General features: G+C 41.2%; 1 protein-coding gene across 3 annotated transcripts in view; it reads left to right on the top strand.

The window, feature by feature from the left end:
- The window catches only part of LOC121875140 (acetyl-coenzyme A synthetase 2-like, mitochondrial), a 47,380-nt gene that overhangs the window by 14,417 nt on the left and 17,666 nt on the right, over positions 1–15,297 (top strand). For all 3 annotated transcript variants that reach the window (XM_042379544.1, XM_042379554.1, XM_042379533.1), the window contains exon 2: positions 13,783–13,912. In XM_042379544.1, the coding sequence (XP_042235478.1) occupies positions 13,783–13,912 (130 nt within the window). The remainder of the gene's footprint in view (positions 1–13,782; positions 13,913–15,297) is intronic.

The following is a 15,297-nucleotide window of genomic DNA, read 5'->3' as shown; positions in this document are numbered from 1 at the left end:
ATAGTGCTGTACCTGTAAACGGACCTTCTCGAGGATGAAACCTGTGAAGTCAAAGTTTCGTTCAAGGTTGGCTGATGCTATTACGGCACTGACCAACATGCGGCCTTTTCAGTTCAATTTACCGGAACATACAGTATAGCCCTACTGCAGATTATCTGTTTCTGCGTTATTTAATTGCTGTATTTTACTTTAATAAAGAAATGCAAAGAAAATTCTAAATTTTATCACCGCTAAGAGCACTTCTGAACTGCTCAGTTTTAGTCAGGCTGCGGCCAGGTCAACATTTGACTGGAGTGATTTACTCCCACCACGTAAAATGTTATTGGCTGCTATCCCAGATATGAGCTGTGGATCTTACAGATAAGCGAGTACTGCATCACGATGCCATAGCAGCATGCGCCAATTATACTAATCATTTAGCATATATAACCAGTTTTCTCTGAGGACTCCATTATTGAGCGGAGAAGAAGAGTAGCAACTGTTTGACGCCAACCGAACGTATCCTTGTACGCCCTCCCTACGCGCGGAAAGCAGCCGTCGCGTCGACGTGTATACGATGCACACATCTCTGAAGTCTGGACTTACTGTACCGTATGTTATTTGTATCGGTGTATTTTGAGTTGATATTGTTACTTGTACCCAGTGTCATGAATTATTTCACCTCGGATAACACAAGTGCACATAGTCAGATATAAACATACTGCTGCAGCAAACGAGATTTCGAGACTATAAACATCGTCACGGCCAAGGCCGAACACGTGCCGTATACCTCCAGACAGACAAAAGTATTTTATTTTTGTGGCGAGGCGGAATAACCCATATAAGTCAGTTTTACCTTAAGAACTTGAACTAACGCGCATTATTAATCCCCATTAAGGTTTATTAGACTAGAAATGGTAATATCTTGTAGTTCTTGATAAAGCTGTCAGCTTGCAAACATGCAAAACTGCACGCGTATCCACCCTGGGAGCCGCCGCCCATGGACATCTGCTTTATATCCCCTAGTATTAACAGGCGTAAGGCTGTTGAGCCAGGAGATAAGTCAAGACTTATTGATACCTAACATAACCGCATAGTTGCACCTGGATTTTCAAATAACGTTGGGATTTTTAAGTCCAGCAACTAAAAGCACATCAGCCAAGGACGTGATAACCTAGCGCCAGCAAGCATGCAACGCCACGACCGACGGCGTCAGAGGGGTGGGCGGTACGTATGAGTCCTGGCCAACACCAACCCCTGCCGCAAATATCACACACTTAGGCAGCGGCCGCCAACACTGCTTCAGATAATCTCGCTGGGTGACCTGCCAGAAATACTCTCGACAGCATCAGCACAAGCGGGGCGTACTTAAGTACGAGATGAAGTAAAATACACAACTCAGGAGACTGTCTAGGCTAGGAAGATAATGAACTAGAAAATGAGACCACGTGGTTGGGATTCGAGACTACATGACCAAGATCACATCGTGTGGGAGACCAAGCAGTGTTGGGACCAAACAGCTGGGGAGAACATAACCCGCAAGACCACATGACCTAGATCACCCGTTGTGGCGGGGAGTCGTCTTGGAGAACAGAACTCCTAGGAGCATATAACAGGCAAGAGCATTGACCCCCACGACACTCGTGTCTGTGATCGGGCCTCAGCTGACACTCATTCCTTAGCGATGCAACCAAGCAACTTTCACTCTTGTACTTTCAACTGCAGCACTTACTCTTGCTGGAAATATGTAGTTTACCTTTACACCGATCAATAGTCTAGCGTTTTTACTTTCACGTTCAACTTGTTTCAAAATACGAGCTTTGAGCGACTGGCAGTGTGGTCAGATTTTTAACCTACTTACTGAACAAAGTTTTCCCACTTTCAGTTTTTTCTCTTGGGGCAGTGACCTAGCTCAAACTATCCTAGTGTTCATTTTATTGTTGTTGTTTTTTCTTCAAGCGTAATTTCAGTGTTTTGGGTATTACGTTCTACTTCGAGCTTCACGGTTAAATTACAAAACAAATATTGTTTACAATTAGTAACCCATTAGTATTGTCTTTTAATAATAAAAAAAATATATTGTTCATGATCTGATTAAGCTACACACACAGTACTTGTAAGTATAGGTTAAGTTAGAAAAGGGATGAAGTTTAGGTCTGAAGTAAAAAGTAGGTTCACTAAGGAATACAATGTGGGCGACACCTGCACTCAACCGCCTTCGTTTTCCCAACTGTAAAAGCAGGAGTTGACTTGGGGCTAACTAGCATCCCTGGAGACAGGAGGCGGGCGCTATTTAGGATAGGACTATAAAAAAGAAAAATCATTGGCAAGTTATGCTACAGAAATAAATATGTTGCTACGTTTTACTTTCGATTTGTGTATGATCAATACTGTACTGTACTTGTAATCGGTAGTAGGCAGGGAGATTACACTACACTAGACCATCGATAATATCAGCACTTACAAGCAAAGGAGATAACATGTAACGGCCTTGAAGGTCGCCACCACTTACATCTAATCGTTCTTTCGTTAACTCAAGTGCAGAGGAATCTAGCAACTAATATATCTTATCAGGACTCAGCCACACTACGATCCCAGACAAACAGCCTCTCAACACGACCATACAACGTAGTCACCAACACAACCACGCAACACAGCACGAGTCGGACTAATTATGTCAACATATTAATTAATGAATGAATGAAGAAATTTGTGCAGTCTTATGCGACCTGACTTAAAGTACCGGTACCTGAAAGTTTCTTGGTTTGACGTAACCCCGGTGTTTGATATTCATCCCTTCATCGGTGTTTGATATTCATCCCTTCATTTGGGTCACGCAACACCAAAATACGGGCGCAATCCTAATGTATTTTTTTTTTTTTTTTTTTTTTAGAACTCGTGAGATGGGGCCCCGTGTGTGTACAGTATGTTTGCTGATGTGCGTGACTTGGCTTATGCGGTACACGTTTGTGCATTGAGCTTGAGCTTAAACTTCCATGTGTGTTTTCATGCTAGTATGAGATATTTTGCTCATCTCACGTATCCTCACAGACCGCTCTGTTTATCGGAGAATGACCCAGTGGTTTAGGGAGGGTCATGGGATCCACTAAATTAATTAAGTTTATCTCAAATTTATCATTTCATAAGACGATGATTCACTAAAAATGTAGTTATACTGAACCTTAAATATTTGTATATCAGAAATATTATAGAGTATAGCGGACTTCACTTGAGTGTATGGTCAATGGACTAAAGTGTTGACGTAAAACTCTTGTTTCAGGATATCTAGATAATAACACAAGTCTCATCATATTCAACTGTCGACGAAAAAGAACTTATTAAACCAATAAAAAAATTAAAGTTGAAGTTACATGAAAAATACCTTCTTTCACCACAAAATCTTTTCCGTACGATTGTTTTTCTGCACTCGACCAGCAGTTGTCTTCTAGATATCAGATGCTCCTGACATCATGGTCAGTACAGTAGGTAAGGTTATCATGTAACAAGATAATAAGTACACGTGTAGAGGGAGGGGAGATCTTTTTTATGCTTTGCCCTCTGGTGCCAAACATCCACACTACGTCACTGTTTCAACCACTTGTGTACCCTAGTGATACCAGTAGCACCAATGACTGTTGCTGTCAGTGGTCTCGGTTACTACCCCCATGAGTAATTGACGCCTTCATGGTTCCCACTACTTCCCCTTACACAGTGTAAACGTACCGTCCACTTCCCTTCTGTGCGGTGCTGCTCGAGAAAGAAAATGAAAGTAGTTTCATATAATTTTGTTAAACGAGAGAACACAAACGTGTAGATAACGGTCTTTACAATGCCTCAGAAACTTACACCACGATGAGTACTAATTTTGTGAACTAAAGTTTGCTCGTAATTACAGAAATATTTGTTTTAAAATGGCAACCCCAGCGTATATTAGTCATTTACATAACACCTTCCAAAAATTCCTGACACATTTGAAGGTAGGTAGTTTTTATATGATGTCCTAGACTATCGTGATGGCACGAGGCTTATAATACAGTATCTTGCTTTTTTTTATTATAGCTAAAGGGGTTCGGTGATTCCCCAAAAGCAATTTATTTTATGATAAAGTATTTACGAACTACGTTCTCTCTCTCTCTCTATATATATATTTTTTTTTTTGGGGTGGGGGGGGTGGGCATTGGCCCACCCGGGCACGGGTCATTTTATAATGACCTTAGACTTATACTTGATTATCAGTTGGTAGATTCAGAAGCTTTGTTGACACTTCTTTGTGCCAGAAGCTGGTTGTCTGCCAAGTGTTCACACTAACTCGGCCTCACCAGCTAATAGAAACATCTACCTGTATCCTTAATAAACTAGTCTACCACCATTCTAGAACTGACTTATGATATTTATTTTATTAGAATATCATTACCATTATGTATCTCTTTCGCTGTAGATAATGTTAATTCATCACAGGTACAGGACAACATAAACAAAATTAGTTTCTGGTTAGATCTAGCACGTGGCGAAGATCGGCTGACGTAAACAAGCTGGTCCGCCGGGATACTAGTGACCAGCATCACAGATTCAACACAGGCTGGTTTATATTATACACACTACACTTCTTGACATAAATACACACAGTGAAGCTTGTTCAGCCATATCCACATACACTTTATTTAATTAATCTCGCTCTCTAATACAGGTACATAAATAAACACACACAAAATCGAACCTTCCATGCCTGGCTCGGTGAAGGGACCTGGGCAACACGTGAGCAGCAGGTGAAAGTTGGTGGCTGTGTAAGTAGGCTAGCTTATGCTCCTTCACCCTAGTCAACACTCCACCTCACACTCGCCCCCCACACTGGGATGACCCACTCCCACCTTCTTACTACCTACCCCCACCCAACACTTTCTCACAACAAACAGGCCAGCCGTGTCCGTCCATAAGTCCTTGCACAACACCAACCCGATGCACCTGTACCGGACTACCACTACCTGAACAGTGTCCAGCTTTTAACGACTTTCTTGGGCTATCTTTGTATACCTGTCTGTGTACATCCTGAACCAATGTCACCATTAATGTTTTGCGGCCATATTCCACCACCCTTACATGAGTTAGCCACGATTCCTTGAGGGCGGCTCTCCAGGCTGCACGGTTTCTAAAAACAAAGTGAGTTTGTTTTGTGGTTTTATTTGAGTGAATATATCTATTATCTGGCCGGCTCCTATCAGCCTCCATACTCTACTTGTACACTCGACAAAAAACATAACTACGTATTAATAGTGAAGTACCTATATGAAGGGAAATATGAGGTAACTTGTTGCCAGTTGTGTGGAGATTTATACAGTACAGATCGGGCTTGTAAACATCAGTCTCAGCCCAGTACCTACCGGTTTACTATCGGGCTTGTAAACCTCAATCTCGGCCCAATACCACAACCAGTTCACTACCGGGCTTGATAATAGAATCGTATTTGCAGTTTATATCCGGGCCCCAGTGTCTGCCAAGGACTTCATATTCTCACTGCAATTCCTGTTACGCCCCCAGTATGTCGTTTGTTTTTACCACACTAGGCATGTTCAGTATAGCTTATTATTCTCGCTGCGTTTAAACTTTGCCATTCAATTTCAATTGTTTATTCCTTGATAGAGGAAGCGGGATCCTAGTGCTGTCACTAGGTACCCCTGTACAATGACACCAGAAGCATCTGGCAAGTGTGACAAGTATATACAGTATAAATATTATAAAGGGGCTTACTAAAGCCTAAGGAAGGAAGGATATTCCTTCAACACATAATCAATATTATTTACAAAATATCTGGCCAGTATGGGGAGGATCATCGTGTCTCCGTCAGGGGGTCGTGGAGTGGTGGTCCAGCAGGCGTCACGGAAGCGTTGTGTGTGGGGACATCTTAGGAGGTAGTGGATAAGGGTGCTGCTGTCGGGTCTTCTGCATAATGCACAAGAGCGTTGCTCAGGGGATGCGGGGATACCAATCTCCCAAGCAAAGTCGTACCCAATGATGATACGGGCAGCAATCACGTCCCCTTTCCGCGACCCTTTCCCGTAGACGTACGAGAGGTCAGGAAGTTTACGGAGGAACTTTGCCATTGTTATTAGGTATTCAAAACCTTCCTGCAAGCTATCTACCGTCCACCTAGTAACATTAACTCGGTAACTACATTGTTCTGTACAGCAATTGTTCTAGTTTTGTTTTGTTTTTCACCCAGACAAGAACAGATTATAACCAAGCAAAAAAAGAAAAAGAGTTCACTTCATTCCTGGATGGCGTGGAAGGAAGAGGAAAAAGAATACAGTAATTTCAGGTCATTATTTCGAAACACACGGTTTGTGTAATTTATAGTATATATATATATATATATATATATATATATATATATATATATATATATATATATATATATTTCATGTAAATCCACAATGAAAATGTCTTGAATAAAGACGAAAGCTAAGGTGCTCCGTTGTTTCCATTTTCCCGTGTCAAGATATATATATATATATATATATATATATATATATATATATATATATATATATATATATATATATATATATATATATATATATATAATTTACGCAATCTGTTTACATAACCTTTTTAAGTTCTGACCTCACTAGGGGAAAGGTCACGGCAGGGTTAGCTCCGGAGGGATAATTATCAGATATGGCCAGTGCTATGTGCGGTCTTGGGTATGAGAGTTTGTTGACCAAACTGGAGTGGTCCACTGAAGAATTGGCGAGGGCCAAGTTAGAAAAGAAGTTACCACGTTCACGTTGGAGAACCTGAAATTAAGGAAAGAGCTGGCGAAGTTAAAAGGAGAGGCTGGACGAGTAAAGCCAGTGTCTGACGAAAACTCAAGCGAGTGGAAAGTTGTGAGTAGTGGGAAGACAAAGCTGGTGGTGAAGAAGCACACCAAGGATACGACAACAACGACAACAACAGCTAAGTGTACCAACCCGTTCAGTCCCTTGATAGACGAATTGGACGTTAGTACAGTCAGGGACAGGGATGACAAGGAAGGTATAAAAACTTTAATTGTTGGTGACTCACAGGTAAGGTACATGGACAGGGCCTTTTGTGGTAAAAACAAAAATAGGATGAGGGTGTGTTTGCCAGGAGCTGGGGTGGGGGATATAATTGACAGGATGGACAATATCTTGTCTGGTAATGGGAACAAACCCATTATCTGCCTCAGTGCAGGAGGCAATGATATTGGTCGGTGTAGGAGCGAGGAGCTTCTTGATAAGTTCAAGGCAGCCATAGATCGTATTAGGACTAAGGGAGGGATCCCTATCATATGCGGTGTCCTGCCTAGAAGGAGAGTTGGCAGTGAATGGTTGTCAAGGGCAGTTGGTGTCAACGACCGTCTTGACAGATATTGCAAGTCAATATCAGTCCCATTCATTGACAACTGGGACAACTTCTATGGCAGAAGGGACCTTTATGCTAGGGATGGGGTGCACCTGTCTAGGGATGGAGTAGCAACCCTGGCTGGGGCTCTAGAGGGGCAGTTCAAAAGATATCGAAGTCTTTAAACTGCTAAGAGAACATATGGGCACGGGGGTGGAGGAGACTGCAGTGGGGCGGGTAAACAAGGCGAAAGATTACAGGGAAATAGTAGCAGGAATGATAAAACTAAATTAGACAGGGAGTTTAAAACTAAACGCAGTAAGGGGAGGACTCGGAACACGACTAACTTAAATGTATACTACGCGAACAGTAGAAGCATGAGAAACAAAATGGATGATATTAGGGCCTTGGTATGTACCGAAAAAATCGATATAATTGCATTCACTGAAACATGGATCAACCTAGACACACGTGAATTACCAGTCGAATACCAAATTGCGGGTTACAAACTGTTCCATACCGATAGGCAGACCAAGAAAGGAGGCGGAGTAGCAATCTATGTTAGGGATAATCTGAAGTGTGAAATAAATAAGGAAATAAAAACTGAGAGGAATACAGAAACAATTTGGATAGAATTATGACGGTCGGGAAAAATTAATCACAGGAGTAATATATAGACCACCCCAGTCTTGATAGCGCAATGAGCGACTTATCGGGATGAAATGCAGGGCTTCCATACACAACAAAGTCTGTAAAGTAGGCGACTTTAACCTGGCCAAATAGATTGGACTGACCTTACGGGTAACTCAGAATCAGAGGATTTTCTCGAGACGATCCAGGACTGTTTCCTAAGTCAACATATAACCGAACCCACACTGGGTAATAATATACTGGATTTAGTTCTGTTGAACAGAGAAAACCTCATTAGCAATGTCGAGGTAGGGAACGAACTTGCAAACAGCTATCACAAAGAAATTCGATTCCAGTTAGATTTTCAGGGCAGACGTAAGGAAAATTCCACTAAGTGCAGATTTCAGAAGGGCAAACTTTGACAGTTTAAAGAGGCAGCTGAGAGAGGGGGTGTCGCGCTTGGCCGTGAACCTGACAGATGACACCGACCTGATAACGAGATCTGAGATTGCCGAGTTCCACGACAATTTAAATAGTGAGTTACTTAATGCACAAAGGCAGAACATACCATACAAAAAACTCAGATCAGACAACAATGACCCTAAATGGATAAATAATTATTTAAAGAACATCATTGACCAAAAGAAGGCTATAGGTAGAAGGATAAATCTTGGCGAAATTCACCTCCGGGACTATTATAGATTATTGGCGTAGGGTTAAAACCGAGATAAGGAAAGCAAAGAGGAATAATGAGGTAAGGATAGCAAGGCGAAGACAAACCCCAAAGGATTCTACCAAATGTAATCAAACTAAAATACTGAAAAGATTGGACCAATACACGGCCAGACTCGGCAGCTCACTGATAACGACAGAGAAATGAGCAATAATTTGAATAAATATTTTTCAACAGTTTTCACCACCGAAAATTTAAACATGATACCCGAGGCACTGACTCTATTCAGAGATAGTGAAGAAAACAAATTAAGTGAGATAGTAGTGACTAGTAACGATGTTAGTAAGCAAATAGACAAACTAAAGCCTAATAAGTCACCTGGTCCCGATGAGATATTTGCCAGAGTATTCAAGGAATGTAAGGAAGAGCTTAGTATGCCCTTAGCAAAGTTGTTTAACATGTCCTTAAAAACAGGTGTGGTACCAGAATCCTGGAGGATAGCAAATGTAATACCGATTTTCAAGAAGGGGGATAGATCCCTATCCTCTAACTACTGCCCAATCAGTCTAACATCAATAGTAGGCAGATTACTGGAAGCAATCATTTCAAACTCTATTCGAAATCACCTGGAGAAGCACCGATTGATCAATGATTCCCAGCATGGCTTTACAAGCGGACGTTCTTGCCTAACTAATCTATTAACATTCTTTTCATCAGTTTTCGAATCGGTGGACGGGGGGCACAATTATGATGTGGTATATCTCGACTTTAGCAAAGCCTTCGACAGAGTCCCCCACGAAAGACTAATTAGAAAGGTAGAAGCTCATGGCATCAAAGGTGACATCCTTAAATGGATTAGGGCGTGGTTACAGGACAGGAAACAGCGAGTGAGCATTAACGGCACTAAGTCCCATTGGAGCAACGTCACAAGTGGAGTTCTCCAAGGCTCAGTACTTGGACCATTATTATTTATTATATTCATAAACGACATAGATATCGGCATAGACAGCAACATAAGTAAATTTGCTGATGACACTAAAATAGGACGTGTTATCAAATCTGACGAGGACTCGGCAAAACTACAGGAAGATCTAAACAAATTTTTCGAATGGTCTGAAAAATGGCAGATGAAATTCAACGTCGACAAATGTAAAGTACTCAGTATAGGAGATGTAAACAGGGAAACCAGGTACCAGATGAACAACGATGCCATAGAGAAATCCGACTGCGAGAGAGATTTAGGAGTAATGATAAGTAGGAACCTTAAGCCAAGTAAACAATGTGTTTTTGCTCGTAACAAGGCTAATAAAGTACTTGGGTTCATACAAAGGAGTGTTAGTTACAAGACTAGCGAGGTCATCCTAAAACTGTATCTTGCTCTTGTGAGACCACACCTGGATTACGCAGTTCAGTTCTGGTCACCGTATTACAGAATGGATATAGAATCCTTGGAAAGAATTCAGAGGAGAATGACAAGACCAATCCCAGGCATTAGGAACCTTGATATAGAGACAGGTTAAAGCATCTTGGTACTCCTTGAGAGACGAGAGCGGGGCGACCTGATAGAGGTGTATAAGTGGAAGGCAGGGCTAAACAAAGGGACATTACAAAGGTACTCAAATTATCCAACCAGGCGAACTCAGAAAATGGTTTTAAATTAGACAAATTTAGATTTAGGCGTGAAATAGGTAAACACTGGTTTGGAAACAGAGTAGTGGATGAATGGAACAAGTTACCAAATATCATCATTAACTCGAATACGCTGAATTGCTTCAAACATAGGTTGGATGCTCATATGAGAAATAGGGGTTGGGTGTAAACGGGACTGCCCAGTATGGGCCAATAGGCCCGCTGCAGTTTCCTCCATTCTTATGTTCTTAAGTTATGTAATTTTCCTATGCAATCACAGCAATTTATGTAATTTCCTTATTTCATGGAGTTACTGTCAGTGGTACGCCGCCAGTCAATAGTTCTAGTATCTGTTTTTAATACTATAAAATAAACTGTATTCTAGAAGACAATGTGTCCACAATGTCCTGTTAAACCCTTTTATAAAACAGGGTAGAATAGGACATGTGGACACCCTGTGCACACCAAAACTGAACCGCATAATCCAATTAAGTGGTCTCAACATCGTTGATCCTTTCACTAACCTTGCTAGGTATTATGAACCCTAGTACTTTGTTAGCCTTATTTCAAATAAAAAAGCATTGCTTTCTAGGTTTAAGTATCTAATTATAATAACCTGAGACTATATACGGAAGATAGGAAAGTGGCTGCCCAAAGCATAGCATAAAATATGTTGTGGAACTGTGGCACCATCTATTGAACTGCCAGCACAGTTGGACGACCTTTACAGACGTCAGATATTTCCAGTTGCGTATTGTTGCTAGTTACTACAAAATGTCGATTGTTATCTTCTTCAGCCACAGTTTTAGATTAATAAAACACTGTAGGTGTGTTGAATCTCTTAAACTTTATATAAACTCTGGTTTCCAACAAAATTTCACTATTTGTGTCACGTCGAGGGAATCTCTATATCTCCCTATCTTTGATAATGATACCGAAATCTATCTCACAGTCGGTTATTTTAGGTTAGGTTTGATTAGTTTCTTTAGATGATTTGGTGATTTTTTTTTTAAGAAATATCACAGTAATTGTTAAGGCTTCTTGAAGTTGAATTGTAAAACTGAGAATTGAAGAGACTGACGTAAGTGCCAAGTTTGAAGTTTCAGAATATGTTAGACATATTCAGGGAACAACATAAGCGCAAACTGTACTGGCGTGGAGAGCGTACTCATCCAGACTTAGGAAGGAAAATAAAAATTTGTATGCACAAATTAAAAATGATCCATTGTACATCAGCAATAATCGTGCACAGACACAAAGGCAAGGACCTCACAGGAAGATGGTAATTACATGCATGAAAAGATTCTGCTTACAGCAAACACCAGGTCGACAGTGTCAATTCTCCAACATATGACGTGACGAGCGACTGTCAATACTCAACACATCTCTAACATTATTAACAAAAAATCAACCTGACACAAAACAATATTTACATACAGGGTGTGGTGGCCCAGTGGATACAACCTTTGCCCCCTGTCCTAAGGGTTGTTTGTCCTCACCCAACGGCACCTTCAGTCACCCAGCTTTAAAATGGTACCTGGTTTTAAAAATTGGGAAATGGAGGGTGTGAGCGCAGTGCCAGCCATGTTGCCTCCTTTTGTACTGCAGGCCAGTATTCACTGTGTTGTATCCGTATTGCCTCTAACACTAACATTCGACACAGCGACACTCGACAGGAAGTACGCAGGCTAGACTGCTCCCCAGGTAGGTCACCTCCTCCAGGTACAGTAACACGTCAGACATCCGTACCCTTCAAGGTCACTTAACGATTCTGGCGGACTGTCCCAGTGTAATGCGCAGTTGAATGTGGAGTTCCCCAAATTCCCCCTTTTGGTGGTCTCTGAATATTAACTTTTTAAATCACTACAAGCAGGTGGTGTGACGATTTAATTCTCTATTCCGTAGTTTTAGTTTAACAAATTTATTGACAAAGCTTGGAGTACAGTTTGCCTATTCTGAGTAATTCAGTCAGGTCTTAACACGAGGGTGTTATCACTTCTCACTGCCACGCAGGACAGAGGTTCATACAAAAAGGAATAGATCATATTCATTAACAGTATATATAGGTCAGAGTCATGTGGATAACATAACACACAATTTTTACAGATTTTATTACAGTAAGATGGTAACTTGGGTGCTTGAAAAACGTTCACACACACACCAAACACATTAATTCATTAAATAACAGAACCCTCTAGGGAACAAAATCATCGCCGAGACAGTACCTTCATTACAGTATAAACGTCCCCAAAACTAAACATCTTGCGGCCGGCAGCTACGTCATAGCATCTCGGAAAACTCGTACCACTTGTAGAATCTTGATCGTCGTCCGTCACCAATATTATTTTTATCTCCTAATCAATAGGGATTATCCTTCCGTCCCTGAAAATCCATACATGTGAGTTTTTTCGATTTATTCTTTAGTTTACGTAAACAGTGGTGAATATTACCTGAAGCGGTAGAAAAAACGTGTGAATGTCTGAATCAGTAAAGCTCTGTAAGCGTGTGATTGTCTGAATCAGTAGCTATAAGGGTGTGAATGTTTGAATCATTAGCTATAATCGTGTGAATGTCTGAATCAGTAGCTATAAGCGTGTTAATTTCCGAATCATTAGCTATAATCGTGTGAATGTCCGAATCAGTAGCAATAACGGTGTGACTCTGAATCAGTAGCTGTAAGCGTGTGAATATCTGAATCCGTATCTGTAAGCCTGTGAATGTCTGAAACCGTAGCTGTAAGCGTGTGAATGTCTGAATCCGTAGCTGTAAGCGTGTGAATGTCGAATCGGTAGCTATATAAGCGTGTGAATGTCTGAATCGGTTGTTATATAAGCGGGTGAATATCTGAATCGGTAGCTATATAAGCTTGTGAATGTCTGAACCGGTAGCTATATAAGCGTGTGAATGTCTGAATCGGTAGCTATATAAGCGTGTGAATGTCTGAATCGGTAGCTATATAAGCGTGTGAATGTCTGAATCGGTAGCTATATAAGCGTGTGAATGTCTGAATCGGTAGCTATATAAGCGTGTGAATGTCTGAATCGGTAGCTATATTTAAGTCAACTTGAGTGACTCATTCCATAGACTTGTACAAAAACGGTCGTGATTCGTGAGGACTCACTGTGTCAAGCCAAAATTAACCAAAGTCAATTAATTGGTCAGTCCATCCACTCTTGCCACCCATCTCCTCCTACCTGTGATGGTTTTAAGCACGATGTTTATCAGTTGATGAGTCAATTCGTCAACTTCTACCTCCATCTCATCCTACCCATGGGATCCTTTACCTTTGCTTGTTTTAGACATTGATAATAATCAATTGAGTCAATCCATCAACTATTGTCTCCCATCTCCTCTTACCTGTGCTTATTTTAGATACGATGTTAATCAATCGAGTCAATCCGTCAACTCCTGTCCCCATCTCCTCATACCTGTGCTTGTTCAAGGTGCAGGGTGATAACCAGTCCATTAACCCCGGCCTCTATCTCACCTTACCTGCATTTTCTTTATTTCAGCCGGAGGAGTTCTGGGGGCGGCTGGCTCGCTCGCGGCTGGAGTGGCAGAAAGAGTTCAAGACGGTGACGGACCACGATCGCCATCATTACCATTTCAGGTGGTTCCCCGACGGCCAGCTGAACGCGTCAGGTGAGGCTGTAGGTGACACTGCGTTTCACATGAGTGTGGATGAATGTGTGCGTGCGCTTCAGGTTTATTAATAGAGTTGCAGCCGGTGGCTGAAAATATACAAATTTACATGTGATTTAGACATAATGGGCTGAATTTTGTTGTACCCGTAGTGGCGGACTGCGCGAGGTGGGCAGGGTACTGCAGGTGGTATTAGGTGGCGATGATGAGGATGGCGCAGTAGTCCACTACCAAACCTTGCTAGTGCGTGGTGGTGGAGGTCACTGAGGGATAGCATTTCCAGGGTGGAGAGAGCGTTGTTGTAGCCGGAGTAGTCTGCGCCGAACATGTTTCTGCAGGCCCTCTTCTGTACCTTCTTTAGCTGACGTTGTTGGGTAGAGTTGAGAGAAGACGACCAGGCTAGTGACGCATACGTTAATTTTGGGAGTATAAATGCATTGTAGATAGTCCTCAGCTTTGGCGAGGGTGCCCCAAGTGATCTGAGTCGTCGTAGCATGTAGAGACGGTACAAGGCTCCCTTGATAGTGTTGTTTACATGGGCCTTCCAGTCCAGTTTGTGGTGTGTGTGTATATACCTCAGGTGAGTGTGGGGGAATGCTTGTGTGTTTCAGGAAGGTGTAGTTGAATGAGTGTGTGGTACTGGTAAGTTTGGATGAGAGTAGGTTCACCTCAGTGTGGATAAACGAGTGCATGCCTCGGGCGAGTGTGTGTGTGTGTGTGTGTAGAATTGATAAGTGTTTAGGTACTGTGTTATTCAGTAAAGTGTATTTCGCCTGAGTGTTCCAGCAGTGTGTTCAACCAAGTTTCGTGTCTCAGGTGAATAAAGTCACTTGTATTTGTGCTCTGGGGAGCGAAAATATGATAAAGATAATAATAATAATAATAATAATAATAATAATGATAATATTAATAATAATGATAATATTAATAATAACTATTATCATCATTATAATAATTAAAAATATAATAACAAAATACCTGTACAAAAATAAAAATAATATACCAAAAATAATAATAATAATAATAATAATAATAATAATAATAATAATAATAATAATAATAATAACCATAAATAAATACAAAAACGAGAAAAATAAATCAAGAATGAGAAACGATATACATTATGTATGTTGTGTTGTCAAAGTAAGAGAAACATTTGAGACCCTGCAATTGTGTGTAAATGAGGCAGAAAGTCAGATCAGCAACCTGGGACTTGGTCACAATTTTCGTGATGCCATATGGCAGCAGGGTCTACCATTAGACAACACATTAAGCTTCCAATATCTTCCCAGGCGGTAGTACCTCCCTGTTTGATAGCTGCCTCCTACCTGGTGTTACAGGTGGTTAGGTTTCATTTAGGTCAGATTTTATCATATTCCAAGGGA

This window comes from Homarus americanus, unplaced genomic scaffold (genome assembly GCF_018991925.1).
Source record: "Homarus americanus isolate GMGI-L3 unplaced genomic scaffold, GMGI_Hamer_2.0 scaffold43456, whole genome shotgun sequence".
NCBI classification, from domain to species: Eukaryota; Metazoa; Arthropoda; class Malacostraca; order Decapoda; family Nephropidae; genus Homarus; species Homarus americanus.
This window is presented reverse-complemented; position numbering and strand designations above follow the sequence as displayed.